At 41.4% G+C, this 26322-nt stretch overlaps 2 protein-coding genes across 2 annotated transcripts; both read left to right on the plus strand.

Moving 5' to 3' along the window:
- The first annotated feature begins 20 nt into the window (after positions 1–20).
- LOC121607722 (kinesin-like protein KIF23) lies at positions 21–5678 on the plus strand. The gene is made up of 10 exons (XM_041938662.1): positions 21–83; positions 814–973; positions 1079–1245; positions 1338–1511; positions 1695–1892; positions 2587–2910; positions 3181–3414; positions 4014–4102; positions 4195–4273; positions 5604–5678. Exons 1-10 carry the CDS (start codon positions 21–23, stop codon positions 5676–5678), a joined length of 1563 nt encoding a protein of 520 aa, XP_041794596.1.
- Positions 5679–7753: 2075 nt separating this feature from the next.
- morf4l1 (mortality factor 4 like 1) lies at positions 7754–13038 on the plus strand. Its single transcript, XM_041939075.1, has 12 exons — positions 7754–7872; positions 8474–8520; positions 8633–8700; positions 8797–8883; positions 9328–9405; positions 9534–9559; positions 9755–9846; positions 10055–10156; positions 10297–10385; positions 10540–10712; positions 11570–11654; positions 12560–13038. The coding sequence occupies exons 1-12, from the start codon at positions 7833–7835 to the stop codon at positions 12642–12644; spliced, it is 972 nt and encodes a 323-aa protein (XP_041795009.1). The 5' UTR covers positions 7754–7832; the 3' UTR covers positions 12645–13038.
- The last annotated feature ends 13284 nt before the right edge of the window (positions 13039–26322 follow it).

The following is a 26322-nucleotide window of genomic DNA, read 5'->3' on the forward strand; positions in this document are numbered from 1 at the left end:
CCTCAGTAGAATAAGGAGGCATGGATTCCCTGTCCCAATATGGCAGCCCTTCCCTCAGAACTGTGGCAATTGACAAATGGACTGTACTGTGTTTACAAATATCACTATAATGAGTTTTCTCATGACCAAAGTCCACAAAAGAGCAATTACTAAATATGGTCATCCTCTAATTTTAATGGAACATGGTGTTCTGCATGGTGAACATTGTATGTAAAGTTTTAATATTTAGAAAAGAAGACCTAATGTTTTACAACACACTGGACACAGAAAACAATGCATTATATTTAAATGCATTCCCAGCTCTACTGAAACAAAAAATAAAGATCTTTGAATATAGTAATATGCAGCCTAATAAACCCACTGCAGTCTGTGTCCTAAAAACCGACTGACTGAATGTAAACTGAATAAGTAATTCAACGTGTTTTGATGTCTTAATTCTGAGACCATTATGCAGAAGGAAGAATGAGGGGTGCTGCACCAAGTAAGATACCTGCTGCACCGCAGATAAATGATGTGTGAGTTATTCTACCTGTCACCTGCTGTGATTTCTCTTGCCAAACTGTGTTAGAGATGATGTACCTGTTAATGATTTTCTTTTTTTCTTTCTTTTTCTTTTAATGCCATATTTTCTTTTGTTTTGTAGGAAAACTAAAAAGAACAGACAAGAGAGTAAGTTTATCATGTTTCGGATTTACTTAATCCATAAATACAGGAACCCTCTGTGCTGGTGTTTGCACAAATTATCTTTAGATGTGATTCAATCCTGTATTTGTATATGTTTCATGTCTGAGTTAATTCTCTGTGTTTCCTTAGATGTGCCCTGTTATAAGTCACTGGGTGCTCAGTCTCCCACCTCTGCCCTCCTCTGAGCTGACTGACCCTCATGATGACATCACCCTGCCCAGGCTGATCGAAGCTCTGCAGAACAGACAAAGGATCAGGCAAATGATGATTGATGAGTACAGCAAAGCAGGTGGATGCTAACATTTTCAACCCTCGCATCTTGCCTTTGACACTTACTTGACAAGTTGGATTTCTTACCTTGGCTCACATATTGTCTTCTGTGATGTTGTTATAGCCAACACCATGAAGTTCAGGCTTCAGGAACTGGATTGTAACCTCATTTCCGATGACAATTGTATTGATGAACAAAATGGCAAACTGGTAGAGAAGGACAAAATCATCCAGAACAACAAGGCAGAGATCGAACGCTTGGAGAAGAAAACCAAGATGCAAGAACACAAAGTGAGGGACAAATTCATTCACACCTTGCTGAGATTGCTGATTTTGTAATGTGTTGCTCAGTTTTTGAAATGTCCCAAATGGTTCTGTTCCAGATTGATATCCTGCAGAAAACAGCTAAAATCTATGAGGGCGACAAGCGTTTACTGCAGCAGGAGCTGGAGACGAGAGAGCAGAGGCTGCAGAGGGAGCTGTCTGACATGAGATGCATGGAGCAGCGCATGCATGGCGTGGTCACAGACACCCAGCTCAAATGGGAGAAAGAATGTGTGAGTGACTCCTCTTATAACAGAAGTTGGTAAATTGATGAGCCTTGTGTGTATTATACCCTGTTAAAGTAGCACAGTTTGTTTACTGCTGTGGATTATTTGTTTGTCATGCCTCAACTTTCCCAATGATCATTTGTACAACCAGTGGTGTTGTGCTCAAACATTACGGTTCTTGCTGTGCAGAACAGACGTGCGAAGCAGCTGGAGATGCAAAACAAACTCTGGGTGAAAGACGAGAAGCTGAAGCAGCTCAAGGCCATTGTGACAGAGAGCAAGACTCCAGGTCATTCTGATTCTCCACCGTGTCAGATACAGCCTAAGCAGCCATCCAGGGAGGAACACCTCCCTGCAAAGAGATCGGCTTCACACTCACCCCTCCCTGTAAGTTGTGTTTACAATGCACTTCCAGAGCACCTGCCTTACTCCTGATTAATTTAGTTATTGCTTAATTTTGGTAGATGACATGACAGTAACAGTTAAACAGAGTCATTCTCCTGCAAATGTAGCAGCTAGTGCAAATTTCTCTGTAAAACTAAAACACTGGACTGGACTGACATCGCTAATGCCAACGTGATGGCAGGAGTGCATTAACATAAACTCCAGTTCATTATCTTGTAGGTTGGGTGGTGTGACAGTACATACTGTGCAACAGTAGAAATGTGTCCAGTAGTTAAGATTTGGCAATACATTTTCCATTGCAGGAATTATCCCTTGAGCTGTATTTACACACATTCATTCTCAGTGTATGCACTGCTGCCCTGCTACACAGCGAGGGAGTGGGCATGTTGATGACATTGCATAGAGGGTAGCTGCTTTATATGCTTTTCTGCTTGCATGTATATTGCTTTCCACTCTAGCTAATTGTTTCAGCTTTAAAAATAACTTTCACAGTTTCAACAAAAATTCTCACAAATTAGTTAGAGTGTATTGTATTAGATTACATTCCTGTGCAGGTGTGTGCTGCTGATACTGTTCCACTAGCTACTGTAACATGTAGTTCTTATGAAATGTATTTGTACTAACTGTATCTGGCAGTCCATGTATGTAACTGCAGTTTTTCCATTTTGCTCCCCAGTGCCCTGTTGAGTCTCCCCGTGTCAGACGAGGACCAGTCATTCCCATCAGAATTGAGGGGGTTGAAATGAACCCAAGGTCCACTTGCCCCATCCCCAGCACCAGTAGCTCTTTGTCTGTGACTAGTTGCATCACTGCATCGGAGCAGTGGGCAGCCCAGGACATCAGGCAGGGTTACCATTCCGCTAGTACGCCCATGAGAACCCACCCCAGGGCAGACGCCTCAGCCAGCAAGGCCAGGAGGAGAGCTGTGTGTTGGAGGAGAGAGGAAGAGGAGGCCAGCTCCCTTACATTTGATGTAGATCTAACTGAGAGAAGCTACAGGGTCAGTAAGTTAGTGACAGGCTGCAGCATGATGCTGTAGAGAAAACTGGTGCCTCTGATTCGGCTTTTAGATTTGTTGTCCTTCCGCTATTTGGGGCAATATTGAAAATATCTCAGCCATTTACCAGTTTCATGACAGATCATCAGGATCTGACTATTAGTAAATTTCTCCACTGTGAGATTAATTAAGTCATAAAGTCTTAATCTTTTGCCCTTGTTTTATGTATGTATTTATTTTTTCTTCTTATTTAACTGCCACACCGTTCTGTAGACGGTGACGCCGGTGCGGCCGCTGCACCGTCGATCCTGCTCTGCTGGCAGGGAGAAGTGGGTGGACCACAAGCCCTCCTCCAGCATGGACTTGGGTACAGTTTTGCAGCCCGTCATCCCCAATGCCATTCAGGTGTCTGCACCCAGTGAGAAGTCCCTGTTGAAGTGTGACAGATACGTGTTAACGCACCAGGAGGTTGCCTCTGATGGCGAGATACAGACCAAACTTATTAAGGTGAGTACGCTGCAACAGGATATTTGTCAGATTTTTTAACTAATCAGAAGTTGAACTAATCAGTGGTGAGTGAGGTCAAAATAAACCCTTAATTCCTCGCTAGATGAGAAAATATTCTGGCTCTACACGGTGTTTTCCCCGCTGCTGTATTCTGCCATTGCTGGCCTCTTTGTGCTTCTGGATTTGATCACTGAATGAGAGTCTGTTGCTGAGCAATGCTCTCACATGTTCTTTAGAGGGAGACCATTAAACTAGCACAATAAAATGACAAAACATCTCCCAAAGAACAGTTGGGGATGGACTCAGCCAGTCGCCGGTAGTCAATATAGTGTATTCGTCCAGTCGTACAACCTTAGTTGGAACCCAACAATTTTCCTGAACTGGATCCACAGTTTGGTTTAGATCATGTCACTTCTGTTTTAGGCAATATTATCATGTAGTGCACTTGCTAACTCATTGTGTTTTATGTATTTTGAAGAACTATTCAACATCTGTATTTCAGTTGACATGAGTAACACCAGATGATTACAGAATTTTCACTTTGGATGAACGACAAGTTGAAGTTGGCTTCTTCCTTCTACTTGCTCTTCATTTTTCAGGGTGAGGTGATTAAAACCAGAGGAGGAGGACAGGCTGTCCAGTTCACCGACATTGAGACACTGAAACAGGAGCTCACCACAGTCCCAAGGTAGCAGCCTGCATCCAGTTATTAGCTGCAGATTAGCTGGATGTTTATAATGATGTTTTTTTCTTTTTTTCCCTTTATTTTTGTGTCTGCAGCCGCAAAAGAAAATCTTCAGAAGGCAAACCTTCCAATGGAGATCAGACAGATGAAGCTTGGACTGATGTTGAGACGAGGGTAAGATGATGATATTGATTAGTGTCTAATAAACTATCATTGCATCTGCATCTCAGCAGATGCATCATGTAATGAACTTTCTATGTGTTCTCTGTGTAACTTCATATATAGACTCAAAGTAGAACTCAGGTGCAGAGATGGCAAATCACACAGGTTTATGGAACACATCCCAGAGACCTCTTCGCAGAGTGTAACAGAATGGCTATGAAATTACACTAAGAAAAGACTAGCAATATAAATCAAATGGGAAACGCAAAGTAACAAAAAACGCTCTGTAAGGAGGATAAGAAAAGAACAACGATGGCTATAAACTTACTGAACAAAAAGCGCCCCCGAGGGAGGAAGAATACAAACTGCTATGAAAAGGACTAAGAAGCTCACTTGCAAAACTATTGAAACAAAAATTCACTCCTAAAACACGGAGGAAGACAATCACTAACTCTATAGTACAAATAAACAAAAGAACACTCTTAAAGAGGACTATGATACGACTATGATCAAACAAAAAACAAGACAGCAAAAACTAGCCTATAGAACTTACAACAAAAAACACTCACGAAGAGGAACTAAGGATTTCGTAGACAAGAACACTGTGACTATGACAATGATCAAAGGCAGGCACGGGTGAATCGACCGAAGGACAAAGACACACTGGCACAAGACAAGGGGGATGCCGACTATTTAAACACGTGGAGGGTAATGGGGAACAGGTGGAGACGACAGGTCATCAGGGTGGACACACCGGTGACACATGAGGAAGGGCAAGTGCTCTGAAATGAGAGGAGAGTTAGACTATCAAAATAAAACAGGAAATGACAAGACAAAAAACCCATGACAAGACAAACCTTACCACGGTGTGACAATTTTCTCCATTAATGAACAGTTTGGTCTATGAAATGAGATTTCATCGAATTGTTTTGGATTGTTGGTCAGACAAAAGATATTCAAATTACAATAATAAATCACATATGATAAAGAGAAGCAGAAAATCCAGTCAATTATCAAAATAGTTGCATTTCATTTAATTCATTTCAGCTCAAAATATAAAACAACACCTCCTAACTACAGACCCAAAAATTAGCGTAGAGTTAAATCTTGCAGGGATATTTCAAGTTTATGTGTGGAGTTATTTCTGTTTTCCTGTGCATAATTTGTCTCATCACTCCAAGTAACACTCTTAACATTATACAATCATTGCTGTGTTTGAAGTGTTAGTGTCTTGATTGTGTTGTTCCTAACACATCCCTCTGTTGATCATATCATTCAGATTAATGTACATTTGAAGACACTTCAGAGTAGATCTGGAACCCAGGTTGTTTTTTGTTTGCAGTGCTCGGTGGGTGTGGAGATGAGGGCTGGTTCAAGCATGGGCCCTGGCTGTGAGCATTATGGGATCACCAAGTAAACGGTCATCTTTTATAGATCACATGTGAGAATAGCATTTCCTCTGCAGAACACAGTATTTGATTAGCTCTGCTCCATTTAACAGGTGCGGGAAACCCTAAAAGCTGCTCCAGTGATCACTCCCCTCTTTCCTCACCTGGCTGTTGTGGAGTAGTCTGAACGTTTATTATATTTAGCTCTAGGGCTAATTTTTAAAGATTTACCATGCTTATATTATATTTTACATGCTGTATTTGAACCAATATATAACAAATGTTATGTGATTCAGTCAAGGATGGTGGCACATATTTAGCTACTATGGCTCTGCTTCTGAAAAAAGTCTATTTGTATATTTGTGTGTAATGATTAGTCACATCTGTTTTTTGGCACATGAGCTGTGTGAAGCTGCCAGAATAATGCTTTTTGTCCACTCTGCACTGTTTCTGTCTGTTGATAGGTGAATTATACTGAGCTTCAAGTGGAATCTGAATTTCTCTTTTTATATATAACATCTGCTTCTGTACAATCAGGATTAAATTCCTTTGCAGTGCCAGGTTGTTGTGTTTATATACACAGGAGAATGTAATAAAAACTTGACAGTACAGTGCATAGCACATGTCAGTGTCCAGTTTCACTGTCTGTTATCAGCTGAGCATTGCCAGTCTAATGACCAGCTAAAGCTAGTGGTACAGTCATCTAGGCTTTGAGTAGACATGTGAAATCTCATCTACCACCAGTCTGGCTGAGTTTCAATTGGAAAGCACTGGAGAGTGACAACCATGGAGCCTCTTGGAGAGGGTCAAGAGCCAAGTGCAACCAGTGGCCATTAAATTCTCTCCTATGAGATATCGAGTGCTTTGCTGTTTTGACCAGAGCCTGTTTGATACCGCACTATTATCCCCAGCTCCTCACTGCAAGCCCTCCACAACCAAGTGGCGTGAGCCTGATAAAGATGTTATTATGAAACTGCTGTTGAACTCCTGATCAACATTACCACATTCAAAAAGACACTTGAGGAAAACAAATGAAAACGCACTTAGACCAAGTCAACACCATTCATCCAACTGTATGGTAAGAATACATCATTCCGTGTTTCAGGGCGACGAGCTTGTGATTATGCTTATCAACGTTATTAAACTTGCTGGAGGGAGTTCTGATGTTCTGCTTGAATACACACAGTCAATTAGACCATCTCAGATTTTAGAAGAGCGAGTCTAATTGCAATGTTTTATTGACGCTTTGCTTGAATGGCTCTGATAAAGAGGTCTTAAGCTGCCTTTTGGCACAAGCAGGATGAAATAACTCACAGCGATCCACGATGCTGCTGAGGGCCATTCATAATTCAGTGGTTCACAAGAGGGCTGTCCACTGGTGTACCTGTCATACAACCATTTCCTCAACCTTATGTGATTAAAAGTATATATTTCTATCTTACATAACACATCATTTCATTCACAGCCACACAGACATACACAAACACATCTCTCTCTCTCTCTCTCTCTGTCACTCTCTCTCTCTCTCTCTATATATATATATATATATATATATACATATATAAATGCCTTTGTGTGTAGTATCAAACTTGTTAGCAAAGAATTGCATTCAGCAGACACTGGTTCGTTTTCTTGCCATGTTTCTTTACATGACTAGAAAATGAACCATTGGTATTCACTCTCACTGCTGCCTGCATGTGCATGGCCTGACAGAAGAGAGCCGCTTTGCTACAGCCTGAGGAGTCGCAGACTGCCATTACTCTGAGCAGTATGCGTGGGAATAAATTACAGTTTTACAGGTTTGTATTTATCTCTTTGCCCCGACTATGTGACTCACTTTTTAGAAATAAATTTAAGAGGGTCTGAAAAGTCTAAGTCTATTCAGAAAGTATTTCTGTGTGTGTATGTGTGTGCATTTTATTTATTTATTTACGTATCTATTTATTTACTTTTTTCTTATACAAACTACAAAAAACGGATCACAAATAATCAGAAACATGAAAAAGATATGATTATTTTCACGTCACCTCCATTTGACGTACGGCATTTCTACTTGAGGAGCGTCTGTGGTCGCGGTATTACTGCGTCACCACGTTGATTATGACGTTCATAGAGAGCGGCGCCGTTTCAGACTGGAATGGGAGCTAGCGATTTTTCCCATATTTTGATAGTTTAATCCGTGAATGGCGCCGAAACAGGACCCGAAACCTAAATTTCAAGAAGGTAACAAGTGTTCTGTTTTAATTTCCGATGAATATAAGGTGTCGGTCATTGATAGAGCCGTCGGAAAAGTCCACAATAGCCTTATGATGGGAACACTGCCGCCGTCGAACAGCTAGCGTTGTTAGCCTTCATTGTTGTTGCACAAAATAGGTCTCGATCGTTTTTATTCGCCATGTTCGTTGCATATGAAGACCTTTCTTCACAGCATAGCGTAACGTCAGCAGCAGCATACCGGCAACGTCTAGGGTTTGAATTTTCAGCAATTTAGCTCCTTGACTTAACCGACCACCTCTGTGCTCTCAGTTAGCTGAGCTCTACCCGGCCTGCTGTCAGGCTAACTGCTGCTGTCATATTTTACTTATTTTTTCTGCAGCTCTCTCTAAGATATACCAAGTGCATTAGGAAAAATTGTGTACATTATTTCAGGAATTAATTTGTAATGTATATCATATATTTAGTGGTGAGTTAGTTGTAAAAGTTAAGTAATTTGAAATAGTACCACCATGTGTGAGAAAGTCGCTTCGTCGCCTTTATTTTGTCTACATTTTGTTTTACTTGGATCGCTCTCATGCTGATTTTAATTGATCGACACTCTGTTCAGGTGAAAGAGTGCTGTGTTTTCATGGGCCATTGCTCTACGAAGCTAAGGTAGGCTGCCTTAGTTAGCCCGTTTCTCTGCTCATGTGATCCCCATATGTGTCTCTCGAAAGCTTTAGAAAGCTTTTTGACGGTGACTGACAGTGAATGTCTCTCTTTGCAGTGTGTTAAGATAAACATCAAGGACAAACAAATCAAATACTTTATTCATTACAGTGGGTGGAATAAGAAGTAAGTTGTTGGTTCAACATTAACAACAACATTAACCATTTGTACAGTGACGATTTCCCAAGTGCCTGACTTCTTTCCTGGTGTTTTATCTTGCAGCTGGGACGAATGGGTTCCTGAAAGCAGAGTGCTTAAGTATGTGGACAGTAATCTGCAGAAACAGAAAGAGCTTCAGAGGGCCAATCAGTAAGTCCATCCTCTCTCTTTTAAGTCGTTTTTACTAACTTCACTACTAACTTCACGTTTTTACTAACTTCACTGTTCACGAATGCCACTATAATGAGTTTGTAAACAAGGTCCTTGGAGAGAACAGTTAAGACAAAATATGGTCACCACCTCACCTCATTTTGTAAGAACATACTCTTCTATATGGTGATGAACATGGTATATAATATTCTCTTTCTCAGAAAAGGCTTATTTTAATTTTTACAACATACTGGGACACACAGAACAGTGCACTGTCTAAATACATTTCCAGCTCTACTGAAACCAAAAAAGAGAGATGTTTGCAAAATTATGCAGCCTAATAAACCCACTGTGTCCTGAGAACACCCAAAAACTGACTGACTGACTTTTAATATGAATGATATGTCCTTAAATAGTTAAACTTTTTCTGTTTTCTTAATCCAGAGACCATTATGTAGAAGGAAGAATGAGGGGTGCTGCGCCGAATAAGAAGATACCTGCTGCACCGCAGAAAAATGATGTGTGAGTCCAAGTCATTAGTTGTTCTGTCACCTGCTGTGATATCTCCTGCCAAACTGTTTTACAGGTGTTATACCTGTTCATAATTTTTTTAAAAATTTTAACACTTGTTTTTTTCTTCTTTTTTATAGGAAAACCAAAAAGAACAAACAAAAAAGTAAGTATTATTCTTTGATTGCACATAATTGACACAGTTTAAATGCATGAACCTTCCAAATTATTATTCCGCAGGTTTTTGCACAAATTTCCAGCATTATAATTGAAGCTGTAAATTACGTGCAGCATAATTACAGTCATAGCAGGGTGTCACCAAACTTTATTATGTTTATTAAGTATGTTTCTGTTCATGTAGCTCCTGGTGCAGGAGAAGGAACTAGTTCAGGAGGAGACCCAACCCATCCTCCCCGAAAGAAGAGGGCACGTGTTGACCCAACAGTTGAAAGTGTGAGTTTCATGACTCTACTATGTTGTTTTAAGTAATGATTTGTCTGGTCGGTGTTTTCTGATGTCAAATAATGCTGAGCTGCACTGAGTAATTCGCTGTAGTTGCATCTGTATAGATTCCAGAAATGTTTTTGACATTAGGTCAACTGTGTGTGCTTAAAAGCTTCTTCTTGTGGCTTATTTCTTAAATCTGTTGCTGTCTGCTCAGGAGGAGACCTTCATAAATCGAGTGGAGGTTAAAGTAAAAATCCCTGAGGAGCTGAAACCGTGGCTTGTAGATGACTGGGACCTGATAACAAGGCAAAAACAGGTTCCTAAGCAGTGATTTTTAATTCAGCATTTTTCACAGCATTTTATTCATTAATATGTGTATATGCACATGTATTTATACTATAACATTGCCAAAATTATTAATAAGTGTTTCTTTTTGTCCGTGTTCTGTGCCTTCAGCTTTTCCACTTACCCGCCAAAAAGAACGTTGATGCAGTTCTTGAAGATTATGCAAACTACAAGAAATCAAGAGGAAACTCTGACAGCAAGTAAAATACACATTGTTACTTGTCATTTTCTCTTTTTCTCACACTTGCTAAGCTGTTGTTGCTCACGCAGTCAATGCAAAAACACGACTTGCTCGTTTATCCATCTTGCTGTGTGTGTCATAGAGATATATCTTGATTTTTTTCTTCTGCTCAGGGAGTTTGCCGTGAACGAGGTGGTCGCTGGTGTCCGGGAATATTTCAACGTCATGCTGGGGACGCAACTTCTCTACAAATTCGAGAGGCCGCAGTATGCGGACATTCTGGCCAACCACCCAGATACGTCTATGTCTCAGATCTACGGCGCTCCTCACCTACTCAGACTCTTTGGTAAAAACGCATCACTCTCTGTCCTGTTGTTGTTACAGACATGTTTGAGCTAACTGCGGCCCCTCGACTCGCCCACAAACTCGACTCTTTTTTTGAGCCGTGATGTTTATCCCACAGAGATCTGAGGCTTAGGGGAATTAGTGCTTCTTGATGTCCACCAAAACCCAGAAAAATGAAATTAACAACAATATTTCATTTTAAAATCAAACAAACAAAACTACCATCCTCATCTACACATATGATGTGAACCACTTAACGTACTGTTCAGAAAAGCTCTGGTCCAAGCTGAACTTTAAGTTGTTGGCCGTGTTACAAATGTGTTTCTGAGCTTTTGAAAACATTAAGTTAACAATGAACTGTAGCTCTCATGTTATTGACAGGCCAAATGTCTGTTTTTTCTATCATGTTTTTGAGTTCTGTCTTATAAAATCTTTAAAAAAATCTTTGGAAAATCTTTGGAAATTTTGACTTTTGACAGAAGAACTCATAATTTTTGTCTGACCATTTAAAATAGGAAATCTGTGCGTTGCTGCACAATTTAAGCTTCCTAAACTTTCATTATATTCCCCTCTTGTGCTTGTAAAATGAAATATTCTAAGCTGCATCAAGTAGAACTACACATAAGATATTGGAAATACGAGTGCAGACTCTTTCTTTTAACTACCTTTTGAATAGATCTGTATGACTCGTGTCTGTCACTGTGACCTGTGCCCTGTGCTGTTTCAAACACTGAATTATCTCCTTGTGGGGATCGGTGAAGTGGAAGTATTGAATTGTTTGATTTCATATAATTGAAGACAAGGTTAGAGGTTGTGTGTAGTGTAATACAGTATTCTGTCTTTCTTTGGCTTTCAAAGTGAGAATCGGAGCCATGCTCGCGTACACTCCCCTGGATGAGAAGAGCCTTGCACTGCTGCTCAGTTATCTACAAGACTTCCTCAAGTAAGTATTCACAGGACTGTTGACTAGAAGACCTCTGCCAAGGCCAATAGTCCTCTCTTCTGTTGAATCCAAATTTACAAGCACAGCCACTATACATGTATGGATGTATTTTCAAAAAAGAATTGAATTGTGTCAAAATAGGGTTGTGCCGAGCTGAAGCCTCCTCATCTCAGCTGCGTATTTATAATAGGAAATACTTCACTAACTTACATTTTACATTTGTGAAAACCAGGAATTCTGGTGCTGCTAACCTTTATAACAAAGAGCACCAGTGCGATTTGCAAATATGCCCCTCGTTTATTTTATTTCATTTTTTTCCTTTTCTAAACGCATCATCAATTATCATGACACACGGGGGACGTGTTTCCATAGCTTGCTGCTACAGCCAGGAAAAGGAATAACAGTCACGAAAGAAAACAAAATAATCTTCTTTCAATCATCTCATCCACTTCATGAACAGACTACACACGGTTGTTGTTGCTGTGCAACACGTTTGTTCCTCTGTAATTCATAGAGTAATAGCAGTTACCTTATGAACTCTCCAGGGGTCTGTCTCACCCTGATGTCTGTTAATTGGAATCAGTGGGGCGATTGAGAAACTTCCTCTAAAACACCTTTGTGTCACAATCACAAGGAAAAAACAAACAATAAAGCAATAATCGAGAGAAAATTCTCTTTCCCAACATAAATACTTACACCGTAGTAACAGAGTTTCAACTTCAATGGATGGTTTTTATAATTTCTGGCTTCAGGAGGTGCTGCGGCCCCCCTTTAAAAAAATGGAAAATGGATCTCATGGTCCTTGGTCCATGCTACATGCCGTAAACATAACCTCCCTGGCAGAGGTAATGAGGGTGGTATTGATTCACCTGCACAGAAATGAGTAAAATGTTGCTCCATTCCAGGTACCTTGTAAAGAACTCTGCATCGCTCTTCAATGCAAGTGACTATGAAGTTGCTCCTCCAGAGTACCACCGCAAGGCAGTTTAAGGTTTTTTATTTTAGGATCTGAAGCCTTTGTGCGTTGAATTTCGGAGACGACGTTCTTACCTGTCGGGAGGATGTGATTTCACAAAAGGCCTTTTGGAGAATGGATTGTGCGAGATCTGTCGATTATTGAAGAAGAATCAGAACAAGATGTCACACTAATCCCTGGACAAATTCATTTTCTTTCATGTGGAAAGCTGCTGAGTACGCTCTTCCTGTATTGGTATGTTTTTGAGTACCACTTTTTAGTTTCTATGATACTTGTTTTGTCCGATGTTTACCAAGATCTTTTGAAAAGGAATTTCATCATGATTATTTTTTTTGTTCCTGTTTTGGTTCAGATGCTGGCTAAATTTGTCTTGTAGGCTGTCATCATTTTCTAATAAAAGTCTTTCATTCTCAAATCGTTGGTCCGCCTTTATTTTAGAGCTAATTCAAGATAATTAGGTCAAGGGAGAATATGTTGTTCTTCAGTTCATCTGCAGGGGGAAAAGTGCTTGTTGCTGTTGGTACTGACAGCAGTAGGTTGTCCTAACAGAACGCATCAGAGTTTTATTGTCTTTAATGTTCTAATCTGTTTTCTGTCAGTAGATGTATCAGAGAGGAGCCGTGTCTGGTTAGCACCTTCAAGAAGTTCAACTGAATGATTGAAATCATCACTCTGAAAACTGTCCACAGTGAGGCTGCAAATATGCAGCGATAACTTCATATCACTCAAAGAGGAACTGATGTCACTTTGAACCATCAGTCAAATGTTTACTGCTTGTTGTTGCTTTTTAAGTCACTCTAAATGGGCAATGATAAACTAACAGTGGAGCAAATAAAGTTAAATTGTCAAATCTTAAAATGCGGTATTTAAATAAAAATGCTCATTCAATATCACTAAAATCCATTTGAATGCTCAAAATAATGAGGGTTGAATAAACATTAAAAATTCAGTCTTTGAACCTTTTTAATATTGGATACAATGAAAGATTTAGTAAATGCCAATTAAATAATTTAAAAGTAATTCTAAAAGGGCAGAGGTGTACAACAATAATAGCTCAATATAAGTACATAAATTGCTAGAATCCAATATTAATAAAAAATGCATCCCTTACCCAAAGTTTTGACCAGTGACTGTTGCTCAATGATTAAATCAGACAGGTCAAAAGTAATGATTTGATTATCCTGCAATCAGTGTGTATTTATTACACTCGCATATGCAAAGCACCTGCGCAGCCACACAGGTATTTTATCTGCTCACACTGAAATTGAGCAGATGTGAGTTACATGAGGTCATTAATCTAACCGGGGAGCGATGGGCCGAGCACAGTCCAGAGGGGCGGTCTAATCAGGCAAAGTGAGAGCACCTGTGTGGGGGAATGTCGGCGCGCCAGAATATCGCTTTGTTTTCTCTCTCTGCTGCTGTGCTGGAGTCAGATTTTGGCTCAGACTAACTCTTCACACTCGTTCTAATACTCACACAAACTGACCGTCAGTGATGCACATTTCCGTTTTCATTACAGTGTGTTAGCAGGACATCAGATCAGCAGAGGGTGTGCATGTTTAAGGACCTGCACACCCACACAGGTGCTGTCACTCAGTCTGCTTAATTACAGCTCTGCTCAGGTGGACCTCAAATCAGACAATCTCGTTTTATAGTCACTGGATGATTGTTTGTGCAGCTGCTTACTCATTAAATACACGGCTGTTCGTTCTCTCCTATGTTTCTCCATTTTTTTTTCTGGGCTTTCTGGGCTTCACAAAGACATTTGGCGCTGGTCTGGTTTTAGGCCAGTCTTGATTTTGGTTTTATATTAGTCTAATGCAAACTAGGCAGTTTCACAAAAATAACGTGTTTTAAGCCAAAACAAGAACTATGACCCATATTCCCATTGTAACAAACAGTGTTTGATACCTACTGACCAGTACTGTTTCCATGGTAACAATCAGTGATACTTGCTGACTAGTACTGTTTCCATGGTAACAGTCGGTGATACCCAATGACCAGTGGTACCAAATGGAAAAAAAAAAAGAGGAAAACATGGCTCGTAATTTGTAGTTTGCTAACAATGCTGTGGAGTGAACACAGTTCACAAAGTTTTTCTAACATTGTCAAAGGGAAACTATCCTGAGCCTGACTGGCGTGTTAGCATAAATACTGAGTCCTGCCACATTAAGAAGCCAGGACATCTCCAGGTCTGCAGTGCACTGACATTTAGCGCCACTCTTGACACTCTTTGCTGAATTGTCCCAATAAAATGTCCTTTTAACGGTTGAATTCTTCCAGAAGACAAATGTTTTCTGTTGGAGTGCACAGAGCTCAGAGGTCCGATGTGGTTGCTCAGCGATCAGCCATGCTTGGTGCTACAGACATTATACTATTAGGTTGCCATTTGTCCAAGAAAACCTCCTTATGTAATTCATCATTTACCATTCAGAACTTGGTTTACAGTGTGTTTGTTGTTCACAAACCAATTATTTAAGTACAGTGTTTCTGTATCAGATGTAATTGTCGTTCCACAGGATGCAACTATGACAAGAGTAAATATGCAGAAGAATGCAAAAGAAGAGCAACAAGTTGCTGATGAAAGTTAACTGGTTTTACAGGGAGTTTTCCAGAGGGGGGGTTAGGGTTTTTCCAAATAAATTTGATTTTATCCAGGAACATATAGATTTAGAGATATCTAACAACAGAGTCTTGACATCCCTTCTGCTTTGCTTAACAAAACTCTGCCATATATAGAGTCCTGGCTAACCAGCAATCCAATTTCAGTTTAATTGCCTCAGTAACAGGCAGATATCTGTCCATGACTTTTTAGGGATCCATACTTTTTCTATTTACTTCACATTTCGTGCTATGGACTGTGACGGGTAAATGCACAAAAGGGTTGAAGTTCAAAGCGCAATCTTATGACAAAGTATGTCCCAATTGCATGCATACTGCGTGAAACAGTATGCACTTTGTAAGGGCAGCTTAGTGAAACTAAACCTTTGACGTTAACTGAGACACCACCGCTATGAAGTGCTGCACAAAACCCTGCACACGGTATAAGAAGAGGTCTAATCAGGCAGCTTAGGTGGAAACAGCTGCGCAGGTGGATTGAGGCTGGCTTATGCTCTCACATCTCATTTCAAATCAGTGTTTCAGTGGTCGTGGTCGAACCGCTTTCTTCTGAGTACCCTGCCGTTGGCCTGTTGGCTCTATCACAGCTCTGCTGGGACTAACAGGTGCTTGATTAGTCTCTCAAGTTGTCTGCTCATGTCAGTCTGGTTTATTTAGCTAACCACGGCTGTTTGAGCAGCATCACACACGGAGTGCCGTCTGCTTTACTTCAGCTAATTGTGGCTTAGCGACTGCAGCCAAGAATCTACCCTGTCAAAAAATGACATGTAATGTATGACTTACTTAGAGTTGGACATGTGGTCTTAATTTAAACACTTAAAAGAAACGTTCTTGAGCCGTTCTGACTCTTTCATTATTCCACTTAAAAATTATTTCAAGCAAAGTGGTGACTGTGATCAAGCTCTGTGTGCTTAGACACCTGTGAGCTTTTCCCTCTGACACTGGCTGAGATGGTTTTCCTGCTCTGATCCCCAAGCCGAGGCTGTCCCACTGATGCAAAGCATGAGGTGCAGTCAGTGCATTTTCTTGAGCACAGAAATGTAATAGTCTGTTGAAACCAGGCCAGAGCCCTCCCTCCTCTCACCTCACTGCACAGAAATGTGTTCAAGCAGGATCCCCTCCAGTCGGCTTCTTTTCCACTGTTGTGACTTGCTTGACATGAAAAAGAGAAGCTAAATATTAGTCTCAGTCTGATTTGCGGTCTCACTGGTGTCAGCTGCTCACAGTTGTTATGGCAAGAACAATTCAGGCTGTTTCACAAAGAATTTCTTTAATCCAATTTCCCCCGGCCTTAACCAGGAGCAGATGCGCTTTCACTGGCGTGTGCTCTTGGATCACAGCGCCCTGATGGCTTTTAACAGCCCATCAGAAAGGCTGACATGCATGCAGGGCTCCTCTGCAGATCCGTTCAGGGAGACACCTCAGCGCCTGCTCCTTTCTTGGCTCCGTTGGCCGCTGCGATTAACACTTCCCGTTAGCTGCAGAGTCACCACGAGGCCTCCCTCCGGTCTGAGGGCTTTCATGTGACCCTGGTGACACGGAGCCTCTGCGCTGTCATTACCCCTCAGATGAGAGAGACATATGCATGATACAGCGGCGGCTAATGAGCTGCTTCAAGTCTGAGTGATGGTTTCAGCAGGTTTTCCTCCACATGTGTCTGTCCTGGTCTGCCAACCAAAAGACACACTTCAGACAGGTCCGCAGGAACCTCTTGGATCGCGGATCAGAGTCCTGAGTTCATTGCCCTGTGGGGATGATCGTAGACAGGATTTAGCAGAATATTTTAGCGTCTATGTGTGGTTCTGTTTTATATATTAGAGCAAATCAGCGTTTGCTTTTTTATGTATTAGTTTAAAAAGGAAAGGTCGAAAGTACATTTACTCAGGTACTGCACTTGAGTTCAGTTTACTTCTACTCCACTAAATTTCTCTGCTACATTTTTGACCTCTATAGTTACAGATTGAGATTTTACATACAAAATATATGATCAGTTTAAAATCTAATGCATTGATACACTCAGGGGCCATTTTGCTGCCTCATGTGTACTTCTGAGAATTAAAGTACATTTTACTGCCTGCTATCTTTGTACTGCCCATGTAGAATGATCAATTCTGGGCTTTTACTTCAAATGGAGTAGTTTCATAGTGTTAAATTGTCACTTTTACTTCAAGGAGTTTTTTTTTTTTACAGCTGATAAGAAGATTGATGCCACTCTGGTGTGGATACGAATCTACAGCCAGCAGCTTTCTAACTGAGCTTAGCACAGACATTGTAAACAGGGGGAAACAGCTAGACTAGCTCTGTCCAAAGGAAACAGAATCCACCTACCAGCGCCTCTAGAGCTCACTAATTAACATGGATCATCTTGTTTTATGAATCAGTATAAAAACTGACAAATCGCCATATTACATGTTGTTTGCTGAACTAGTAATCTTGACTCTTTGACCATGTGGGGGCAGCAGAAAAAAGTGGTGAACACAAAATTTTAGTTGATATGACAAAGCTCTAGCTCTGTTTTGGTCTCCACCAGCTCCTGGGGGAAATATTGGTCTCTTTAGCTGCTAAATGCTCCACTATGTTCACCAGCTAGTTGCTAACTGTCTGTCTGCCACCTGGTACTCAGCAGGTAGTGTATGTTGGGTTTTTAGAGGTTTTTGTCTGAAAACAGCTGCCTGCTGTGGCCTAATGCAACACTGCGACAGCAGTGAAAGTGAACCAAAGCAGTTATAGGCCATATGGCTAAACAAGGAGCTGAAACTTATTACGGAGCTCCATAAAGCAGAGGCTTTGTAGGTTCCTCACTATGAGGGAGCCCTCTCTCACTGTCACACTATCACATTTGCTGCATTGATATCATGAAAATAGCACCGACAAATGTTTGCTTTGATGTAATGCTGCGTGAGAGCCACTAGATGGCAGGATCGCACTAAACAACTGTAAAACCACACTGTTCTGCACCTCTGTTACATATTTGAGTACTGTGGTTCTCAGTGTGCAGTGGTATTTCCGTCAGTTGATGGGAGTGTTGTCACTGACCTTTGATATATCTTTTTCCAGATAAATGTGTCTTGTAAGGGGAGCACATCAGAGACAGTTCCTCCAATAAATGGATAGTCATCCAATCCTTCTGTTCTCCAGCGTGTGCAGAGACCGCTTAGAACCCCCCTCCTATTAGACAACGAATGTTGTCAGTTTAACTGACTGATGAAAGCCATTTGTGCTCTATATGACTCCTCCAGAGCGTATCCATCTGCTCTGGGCTCTCTGAGGTGAAAAACCGTCAGTGTTTAATGTGGTTGTGAATGTTTCCCCAGACTAGGAGTTAGTGGTAGACTAATTACACAGTGGGCACGCAGCCTCAGTAGCACACTGCTGCCAGAGCCTTGTGTGACTGTATGTCATTAGTATTGGAAAAGTGCATTTGCCACAAAGGGCTGCGGTCACTTTGAGCCATTAAAACATGAAAGAACATACCCCGCTCTTCTGGAGAAGGAATTTGCAAGACATAAACAGCCTGTAAAATGGAAAACTACATCTGTGTCCATTTGTTTTCCTGAAAGGCAGCCAGATTTGGTAATTCTTGCTGAAATTCTTTCCAATAACAGAGAGCAGTCCAAATAAAGGGGAGGACTGTTTGATCCATCTGTGTGCAATGCGGCGTAGTAGCGGTTTTGTGCACATGATCTGGACTCAGTGGGAAACTAAGGAATTGTGGAGGCTTCAGAGCATGTTGGGGCCTTTGCTAAATTTACACTCTGGGTTTATCATGTGTCTTCTCTCAGCTGAAACAGGAACCCACACAGAGATGTGGGAGAAAGTAACTCAGTACATTTACTCAGCTACCGTGCTTAAATACAGTTTGATGTTCTTGCACTCTATATGAGTATTTACATCTTTCTAATTCTACTTCACTACATTTTAAGGGGCAAATATTTTACTCTTCATCCCATTAATTTGACAGCTGTAGTATTTTTACTGTGTGATATTGCTGGTGATCGTTTTATTCTGATCAGAGTGTGACTGAGTCTCATAACAGTCTTATTCCACTGTGGCATTACTACATTTCCTTAAATAAAGGATCTGAATAGTGCATCCATCACTGCAGCGTGGTCACTTTATTCTGATCAGAGTGTAGTTGAGGAGAGTCTGGACTGAGCTTCAGTGGAATTTGAAGTCATTTCCTAGAGAGCTGCATCCCACCCCATTTTAGCTTGTGACCTGTTAAAATGAAGACATGTCTACTTTTACTCTTAATCTGTAGTCTGGTTGTTAAACCAGACTCGACTTTGGCCTTGCTTTGTTTGAATATTTCTTCCAGGGTCTTGAATAAGTAAAATCAGCCAGTAATTTAAAAGACTAACAAGTCTGCAGCCAATGTAGCAGTTCTGTGAGTGCTTAATCACACAGACGCTCTGAGCTAAATGCTAATATTAATATGCTAACATGCTGATATTTAGCAGGTAAAATGATCATTTTAGTTTAGCATGTCATTATGCTAGCATTTGGTAATTAGTATTAGACACAGACTACAGCTGGAGTAGTATTAAGTGAACCAAAACCTTGACCTGATGGTGGCGCTAGTTGAAAAGTCAGGGTGTCATCAAAGTTATTACAATTCATCCTGAGGAGAACACAAATGTTTGTACACTGCACCGCAGTCCTTCCAATATTTATTGAGATGCATCACTGAAAATCACATTTCAACCTTATGAAGGCACTAGAGGAAAAATAAGAGGACACCAAACTCATCCAGTGACCATGAATGTCTGCACATAATTTCATGAAAATCCATCCAGTGGCTGTTGAGATATTTCAGTGTGGACCACAGTGGTGGACCGACATCAGCATATCTAAAGCCACACTGCTAAAATGGCTAAAAACCACAAAGAGATGAGAGGAAAGTTTGTGTTGCAGACGCCTCCCCCCCGCTTTCATTTACTGTTAATTAAACCTCACAATTCTATCTTATGGTCCCTTGTGGAGGTCCTCACAATACTCACAATACACACCAATAAGTGTGAAAATGTTGAGACCTTACCTCACCTTGCTAGTGCTAGTGAACCTGTCAGTGAAATAGTTGAATGTTAATTTAATCTGCGGGGACCTCACTATTATTAGACATCACCTTGCCAGAAAATTGAGTTTTCTTTTGATGTCGAGCAGGGATGTAAAAGGCTGTGAACTGGCAGCTCTGAATATCTAATAAGATAACCCTCTCTCCCTCATTAGGCTGAATACTGAGCTAAAACACCTTTTCATGTCACCTTAGTAAACAGCTTAATGTGTACCTCTTTCATCTGCTATTCCCCCGTGTCTCCTCACAGCTTTGATCCACGCCTGAGTGTCTGGGTATGATTGCGCCTCCGTGCTGTAGATTTGTCTCTGTGTTAATTTAGATTTCTGATAAGCCATTTCTGAAAACTCCCCCTTCACAGAATAAATGCAGGGCAGAGGTGTCAATTCACCTTTGACACCTCTCCAGTCGGATGCATCCATTTCGCAGCCTCACGGTTAAACACAAGGAAGCGTCATGCACACACACAAACTCATTAATAATTTAGTTTCATTTAATTTAGTTTTTTAAACTTGTCATTTTACAATGCAAGTTACCGTATGTAACACAGACGGGGGGGTCACATATGCAAGTGCAGAACTCTGAATGATCTGTAGTGATTCATGTGTAATTTAGTCCCGTCTTTCCAGTGTTGTAATGTTGTCTTATCACAGAGCTATGGTTAGTGAGATTAATAGGAAAGTTTGAGGAGGATTTGTTTAAACAAAGATGTCTCAAAGCAGTGCTACACGGGAACACTGAAGTGGAGAATCTCTCATAGTGTGATCATAGCTTGAGGGTGTGGAGCTAATCATTTATGGATGGTACAATGTGAACAGCTGTTGCTTCTGGTAAAACACATGTTTTTATCTTTCTAAGTTCAGCTACATGTACTGGAATAAGTGGACTTTGACCGTTGTTACACGCTGCTCACTTTCCTTTTTGTCTCTGCTTGACCATGGCTTTTTTCCCCTCCTTTTTCAATTAGCAGTTTATTGAAATGCAATGTCATCATACAAATAAATCTATTTTTAAACTAGATTAAAAACCAAAGCACACAATTGTCCTGTTTAACCTGCAGAGGGCAGACTTAGCTGAGGAATAAGCAGTTGAGCTGAGAGCAGAGGAGCAGAAGCCACACTCAGTTTATTAGGTACACCAACTTGAAACTGATTCACTCTAATACAACAGCTGCAATAAATCCTACTTCCATGGAAATACTAATGTTCAGTTTCGTGTTAATCCATTTTTATGTGAGGGGAGAAATATTAGAAACACATCTCAGTACAAGATCACACGAAAAAACCTCTAAAATGTCCTTAAACTTGAATCACCACGAAAACTGAGAGTCATAATCTTCATGAAGCGAGGATTTATTGCAGGGCTGTTCGCTTTGGCTTGGTGTGCTTAATAAACTGGCAACTGAGTGTATGATGCACTTGCAGTTGCCAACAAAGTAACAAAATACTGTTTACTGATATGGATTCAAATAAAAGACTTGAATGAAATGCCAATAGAGTAAAAAACACAGGATAATAGCTGTTTTATAAAAATGTGCTTTTTTTAAATGAAGTTCTCAATAGGACAGGCAGCAGCATGCTTAAGATGTGTAGGACTGTAATGGTGATATCTCATTAGGAGGCCTGAACCATGGCAGTTACATCTCCTCCAACTGTGCTGTTGGTCAGTTCTTGGTTGAGTGATTCCTCCTGACCTCGGCGTGCCACAGCGTTGCCCTCAGTGTTCAAACTATCCATGTTGCTTGTTGACAGCAGCTCCCTTCTGGGGCTGCCGGGGATTGGCCTGATGCTGACCTCCTGCCAGTCTGCTGGAGGAGAGGAGGAGAGCGGTTTGGACTGGAAGGAGAGGGTGAGGACGAGAGGCGTAACGAGGAGGGGAGGAGAGTTTCTTGACAGCTTTTTGCCTCGCCTAATACACACATGCACACACACACATTTGGCAGAGTTAATCTGAGGCCTTTATAGGCTTTCCTCCCACACACTTCCCCTGTGTGAGTCAAAGGGCAAAGTGTTCATTTATTAAATTACTACTTTCTTTCTACTTCCAGGTACTTTTTATACATTATAATTAGTTGTCAGGTGTATAATGACAAAAATATTTTGACAGTTGTTATTTAATTTGCAAGCTGATATAATGGAATATGAGCTGGCTTCATGTCCAGCGGGGTGTGTTGACTACAGGAACAGGGAGCAGTGTATTATTATAATTTTGGAGGAAAATGATAGGTTCCCTCTATGCTCATAAATAGTCTAGCTATCATCACCGCGCGGCACAAAGTGGATGCAAAATTAGCCCAGAATTTTGTGCTGTAGATCAAACAGAAATGGCAGAGAATCAATTAATGATTAATATGCCATCTGTTGGTGGTGGCGTTTTGAATATCAATACAACTCCCCTTGGATGTTTAATCACCTGATACCATTGTGCTGGAGCAGAACAACACAGCTTTTGGAAGTGCTGTAGTGTCAGCGAGCTCAGATGTTTTGATCCACCTCCACGATGCTCATAAGATATTCACCGCTCCAGTGGAGAAACATGTCCACAGGGCCTCAACAGTGAGGCGTGCACGCAGATATCTGCTCTGTGTCTGGGGCTGCTGCGGTGATCCCACCCAAGGCAATGCTCCATTCATGCTGCAGCATGGAGGATGTTATGGATATGGCCCTGACAGCTCGCGCAAACCCAGAGGCCTGGAGTGGGACAGGAAACAGTTGGCTCTTGGTCGACTGAAGTGGTGCCTGGGACTTTCCCACACGCCTCAGGATCCTCCTCATTCAGCCCGGTCTGTGGTTGGAGCGTGTGTCTGCACCACTTCACACCAGGGAGAGGAGGGAGGGGGAGGAGGGGGACGCGCAGGCTTACTGTCGAAGTTTGAGAAAACTTTTCAGAGGGGATTCATTGCCCCTTAACTGAGAGAACAGCATAAATTATTTGCACTGGCAGATGTTCACAGACCCAAATATGCATGAATTTGTAGAGCTGGCAGGCTTCCCTCAGCCAAACGTACTGGTTTTCACGATGCGTGCAGGAGCAGTTGTTATTCTGGCTGTTTTACAGAGAGCATTAATCTGAGCTGTCAGCACCACCAACCACTTTGGTGGAAATTATATCACTCCTTAATAAGGGAACTCGGGTGCTGTATTACATATGGCGGTCAGGGCAACATTCTTGGTGGGTCTGTCATCATGTAGCTGTTCTCCAACAGTGGGCCTTCTGTGTTTGGCCTGTAGCGCACTCTGTAACCCAGAGATGAAAAGAATACTCTAACCAGACATTAAATGAAACCATGACCTCTACCCTCTGCTGGTGAGGATGAAGAGTGCCTCCCACCAGGACGTAGGAGAAATCCAATATTGACTGAATTCCTGTTATTTTTGACAACAGGCGGGTTGTCTTGTCTTTGCGCTACTATGTGAGAAAACAGGTCAGGTCATAGTTGCACATGATCAAAAGTTAAAATACAGGAGGGCTGTGGACAAAATAACATGAACACCTGATGTATAATGCTGGCATTTATAGGAAAATGACAACCTGCGGCAACATCTGGGTAAATGAGCCCAAACAGGAACTGGTGTGAATGTTTTTTCTTCTTCTTTTACATTTTAATCCAAGAAAAAAATATGTGTGTAGGGACATTGCATTAGACTGCTCATGTGTTTATGGCTTAAAGTCTCTATATATGAGCATATTGGAAAATGGATTAGGAAAATACACGTCTCAGTGTCCTCTGTGGTCTCTCATGCTAAGCAGTGGTCATTATTTCAGCCATTAGTAGCAATTTGCAACACATGTCGAGCCAATGTTTGTGAAACGTCACGTTTCTATTTTTCAGTGCCTTTTTATAGGCATGCAGTCATAATTGTGTCACACCTGCATGTGAAACACATAACATTAGGCATTGTATAATCAAGCTATCATCAGCGCTCCTAGATGCAAATAACAATAATAAAGGCAAAGCGAGACAACCTGTAACTGTCACGCTGCTATCTAACTGCTGAGGGAGAAGTGACTTAGAGCCTTTCCTACAGGAGAGCTTTGGCAGACTGCCACTTAGTGCGGTCCCCCTGAGGGCTCTTACTCATGAATCAGAGAAAATGGGAATTACACATATTAAAGAGGGTAAACGTCAGTAATCACAGCACTGGGAGGATGCTTGAGGACTCATCAGGCTCGATGCTGCTTTTTTAGAGACACTTGTTTCAAGGAGCCACCTTGTTTGGCAGCTGACAGCAACACTGCCATTGGGCAAAATGACACGTTTCTGGAAGGCACCCACCTATGAGACTCACCGTCGGCACACCTGTATTTACTCTCCAACCATCTCATGTCCACACACTGATGGCGTGCCCTGCGACGATAACAGCATTTGACCTCCTGATCCGTGAATCACCCAGCAGCCAGGTCGGGTCACAGCCTGTCATGTCCCTTATTGTCTTCTGTCCATTGATGTTTCCAGAATGTTTGTCCTACGTTGACTGCCTTGTGGTCCCTGACAGAGGCAGGCTTGGTAGTTTTGACACGGAAAAGTTTGTTTGTTTGTCTGTCTGGTCAGCAGAGGTCACGCAGCAGTATGTTTGTTTGCCGGGTCAATTGAGTCCACTAACAGAGGAGGCCAGCGAGGACAAGTGATGGGCAGAGAAGCACTCATTAGCGGCCTTTCCTCCCTGTGTGTTCTTCTTCTGGTGGAGATGACCAGACCACCAGGCCCTTTACCCTGACTCCCAGATAAGATGTCTGGAGTCACTCCACATGACTTAGTGCTGTTGGTACTTTGGCAGAAAACAACCCTCAAGGGAAACTCAGGCAACCATAAATATTTAGGCACCAAAGAGCTTTATGGAGTTTGTTGTAAAAGGATTTATAGCAGCCTGGGAGGCAATGCATCAGTGTCAGAGGGCTTGAAGCAGCCAATGTTTACAGCATCGCATGTGAATCCTCCCACAACTCTCGGCCAAGCCTGGAGAACTGAACCAAATAAGCACTTCAGCTCTAGGAATGCAAACACCACGGGTTTTCCAAACAGGTTTCAGAAAACAGGTGTGAGCTCAGCGTCCTCGTAGTTCAAAAATCGTAATCGCTTGCAGAGATGATTCACAAACAAGACAAGTCAGTGGCCTTATATGGGCCGATTTGGAAATGGTGGTTCTGTGCCTCGTGACGTTTTGATGCAATTATTCGCTCTATAAAACTGAAACTAACAGCTAGAAAGACAGTCAACATGCTTGTAATAGATATATTTGGGGTTACTAATAGATTTGGCTTAAACTAAATTCCTGAGAAAGATAGTTCAGTGGTGTACATTAAAGGATTAGTTTGACATTTTAGGGAAAATAAGCTTGTTCACTTTCTTGCTTAAAGTTAAATGAGAAGGCTGATACCACTCTTATGCTTGCTTTTGTATTATTAAGTTACAGCCAGCTGTAATTTAGCTTATCTTAGCATAAAGACTGGAAACAGGGAAACAGCTAGCTTGGCTCTGTGCAAAGGTAAAAGAAATCTTCCCAGTGAGTTTTAGAGGTGCAGGTAGGTGTTTTTTGTGTTTATACCTTTGGACAGAACCAGGCCAGTTGTTTCCCCTGTTTCCTGTTTTTATTTTGAGCTAAGCTAACTGACTGCAGACTGTAGCTTCATATTTGTTGGTCAGATATGAGATTATATTAAAGCAAATGACTGTCATTCCTTAAATGCTGAAAAATTGCTTTAAACATGCAATAACAGGTGCCTCATTAGCATCCAGTATTCGCTCTCCTTTGTGCTCTGCTTTTGGTCTCCACCAACTCCTGAGGGAAATATCTGGCTGCTAAAGTCTCCGCTATGTTCACAAGCTTGTTGCTACCTTTGTGGCACACAATGAGTTTTTTGGAGCTTTTTGGCGAGCCGATGAGAGCTGTGGCCTGTGAAACCAAAGAAGCTGAAAGACGCTGAACAGCCACTCAGTGCTGAGGGGAACTGCAGAGTGGCTTCATCAGTGTGAGCCACACCATTCACATACAACTAGA

The sequence above is a fragment of the Chelmon rostratus genome, chromosome 6 (assembly GCF_017976325.1).
Source record: "Chelmon rostratus isolate fCheRos1 chromosome 6, fCheRos1.pri, whole genome shotgun sequence".
Lineage (NCBI taxonomy): Eukaryota > Metazoa > Chordata > Actinopteri > Chaetodontiformes > Chaetodontidae > Chelmon > Chelmon rostratus.